The sequence below is a fragment of the Gekko japonicus genome, unplaced genomic scaffold (genome assembly GCF_001447785.1).
Source record: "Gekko japonicus isolate JY-2015 unplaced genomic scaffold, Gekko_japonicus_V1.1 scaffold6698, whole genome shotgun sequence".
Taxonomy (NCBI): domain Eukaryota; kingdom Metazoa; phylum Chordata; class Lepidosauria; order Squamata; family Gekkonidae; genus Gekko; species Gekko japonicus.
In genome coordinates, this window is record NW_015164835.1 from 3,135 (window position 1) to 6,463 (window position 3,329).

General features: G+C 51.6%; 1 protein-coding gene across 1 annotated transcript in view; it reads right to left on the reverse strand.

The window, feature by feature from the left end:
* Positions 1-3,329, reverse strand: part of LOC107109188 (protein amnionless-like) — a gene marked incomplete at its 5' end in the record, with an annotated part of 21,977 nt that overhangs the window by 1,200 nt on the left and 17,448 nt on the right. The window contains one exon of the mRNA XM_015409756.1: positions 1,833-1,953. Coding sequence (XP_015265242.1) covers positions 1,833-1,953 — 121 coding nt within the window. The remainder of the gene's footprint in view (positions 1-1,832; positions 1,954-3,329) is intronic.

A 3,329-nucleotide genomic window follows, 5' to 3' on the forward strand; every position in this document is an offset into this window, starting at 1 on the left:
GCACTGCTGGGATTGCTCCAGGACACAGCTGGGGGTGGCAGCCCTATGGCCCCACCTGGAGTTTGCCAGCCCTGCTTGAAAGAGGGGTTTGTAGGCCTTTCAGGACAGAGAAGGCCCAGTGTCTGAACTTCGGGGGTCTCTTCCTTCCCTCCTCCTCCCACATTGGCCTTTGGGCCAAGCCATCCAATAACTGGCCTGCATACACCTCCTATGTCCCTCCACCTCTCTCTTCTCCATGGTTTATGTTTAGGAAAGGACTAATTTGCTGTCTATAATTCTCTAAGGAGAGGAGAGGGATAGGAATGGCAAGGGGGATAAATTACAGGTGGGGAAATTCTGGTTTTTGCAAGCGGTTATGAGAGTGGGCTATCATGTGATAACGGCAGCCAGCAAATTCCCTTCAATTTATTCAAATTTGACACTAGATAGGACAGCTTAACAAACCCCAGGGAGGTGACAACAGCCCCCCACCCCACCCTAGTATCTGCCTGCCATTGCCATCTATTAAATTCTATTTTTTAGAAGAAGAGATCAGATTTATACCCCGCCCTTCACTACCCGAAGGACTCTCAGAGCGGCTTACAATCTCCTTTCCCTTCCCCACAACAGACACCCAGTGAGGTAGGTGGGGCGGAGATAGCTCTGACAGAACTATGGCTTGCCCAAGATCATCCAGCAGTTGCATGTGGAGGAGTGGGGAATCAAACCCACTTCTCCCAGATTAGAGTCCGCACACTTAACCACTACACCAAACTGGCCCTACTTCTGTTTTTAAATAGGGCTCTGCTTCTACTTTTAAATATCCCTCCCCATGTGGCAAATCAGCTTAAACCTTGCCCCCAAACTCTGAGGATTTACTTGAAATTCAACAGTCGATAATTTATTGCACTAAATATTATTTCTTAAAACATGGAAATGCTGCTGACTTCCTGCCCCGCTCCCACCCAAGGCTCTTCTGATTAAGTTACTGATGCAGTATCCACATTTCAAGACTTAGGGAGAAACTACGAGTGATGGTGGGCCCGGGTTCATCCTGTGGCCACCGACACCATTCTAGAAGCCTTTGTAGTTCTTTAAAAATTGCCACAAGGCCCCAGTCTAGATCAGGTGCATGGCATGTCAGCCCCAGGAGCTCTTGTTCCCCCCCCACACGCATTTTCAAGTGTCAGGACAGCCACGGGGGGGGGGCTGTTGCTGCACCTGAAAAGGTGTGTGTATGGGGGGGGGACAAGGGTCTACCATTCATCCAGACTGGATCAGGGCCTTATGACAATTTCTAAAGAACTACAAATGCTTCTAAAATGGCGCTGGTGACCATTAGGGTTGCCATCCCCCCGATGGGGGCAGTGTCCCCCCCAATGTCGGGGCCCCCAGTCCGCCACCTTCCAGCTGGCTGGTGGAGGGAGCCCCACCTCCAAAGAGCCCCACCGTGCCTGATATGCCCAGCGTGATGATGGTCTATGGTCTTCGCGGCAGGCACGTCACGTGGGGGGACGCTCTAGCATTTGGCTAAAAACTCTGTGTTGACCATAGAGCTTTTGGCCAATTGCTAGAGTGTCCCCTGCATGACGTGCATAGCATGATGATGTCAGTTCCAGGGGAACGGGCTGGAGCCCCCACCAGCATAAGGTAAGGACCTGGCAACCCTAGTGACCACAGAATGAACCCCTGCTCGCTGTCACTTGTAGTTTAGCTTTCAGCTGGCATATATGGCAGTGTGCTCCCCTTCTCTCTCTCTCTCTCTCTCTCTCTCTCTCTCTCAGAACACACTGTGTGGAAGCGAGCCACTGTTGCATTTGGATGGGAAAAGATACAGAAGACAAAGGATTTACCGCAAGGCTGGGTGGCGTGTCGAACATTGGATTATCAAAGCCTCTGTCCACAGCTTCTCCCAAAGAATCCAGGTCATCCATCCGCTTCCACCGGGTCAGCAAATGCGCACAGGGGAAAGATCTGCGAGAAGAAACCCGTTAAATTGGTCTTGTGATGGGAAATGTGCAAGAGCGCCTTCCGTGCTGGCCCTGCAAGAGGACCCGTCCATTCTCCCAAGGGGGTCTTGAATTAAAAGGGCTGTCAAGTGTAGGGTTGCCAACTCAGGGCTGGGAGATTCCTGGAGATTTGGGGGCAGGGCCTGGGAAGGGTGGGATTGGGTGAGGAGAGGGTGCTCAGCATGGATGGGATGCCACACAGACCACCCTCCAAAGCTGCCATTTCCTCCCAGGGAACTGGGATCGGTAATACAGAGACCAACTGTAATTCCTGGAGGTCTCCAGGCCCCACTGGGACGTTGGTAACCCTACAAGGTGGTGTGGCTAACAGAATGACCTGGAATGAAGTGCCGCACTCCACATGAAGAAAGACACAGGAGGGAAGAAGCCAGTATGTCCACAACCTGGGAAAGGTGTACATCTGAATGCAGATCTTGTGCACGGCAATATTTCCAGGGGACGTGCATTTGGTTGGTTTCTTGTATTGTGTCTGATGAAGTGTGCGCACACATGGAAGCTTGCACCTTGAATAAAACTCTGCTGGCCTTAGAGGTGCCGCTGGACTCAAACTTTGTTCTGATGCATTTGGTTGGACATCCCAGACAAGGAAGCATTGCTTTGGGTGGCTCGGGCAACCAGTCTGACACGTCCACCTCCTCTTCCATGAAGTTCCCTCCTGTTGAGTCAGACCAATGAGACAGGCCATTGGCCATTGATCTTGTCTCCTCTGACGGGCGGCAGCTCTTCAGGGAATGCCAACGAACGGCTCCCCGATCCTTTGAGACTGAACTGGGGACTTTCTGCACGTGAAGCAGATGCCCTGTCACTGAGCCACGACCCCACCTCTTTGCGAGCATGTCTGCACAGTATGCCAGACAGAAAAATGGCCAGAGAGTGCCGGCGGGAAGACAGAAGTGTTGGCACCATGTTCACCCAGCCCCATTTTAAGTCAGCATTAGCTTTAGTTTAGCCAGTATGGCTTCCCTCAAAGAACCCTGGGAAGTATAGTTTGACAACAGGACTGAGAATCCCTTTCACAGTCCCCAAAGCGGTTTGATGGTTTCAGTGGCGGAAATACACTGCGTTGGCCCAAGAAACCATGAAACCCACAGGTTACACCTCAGCCATGATTGGTTTCCATTGGAAATGCAATGGCTGAGCCCTGAGATCTTGCTAGAGGGTTTCTTGACTTCCTTTTTTGCCTTCTCTGCCACCCCTCGACTGGTAAACGAATCAACAAGGTAAACTGACTTCGGTGATCACTATCCCAGGATGACTGACCAGGTAAACCTCGCCCAGGTACGACGTTTGGTTCCTGGTTGGTGGGTCACCTGTCTGTAA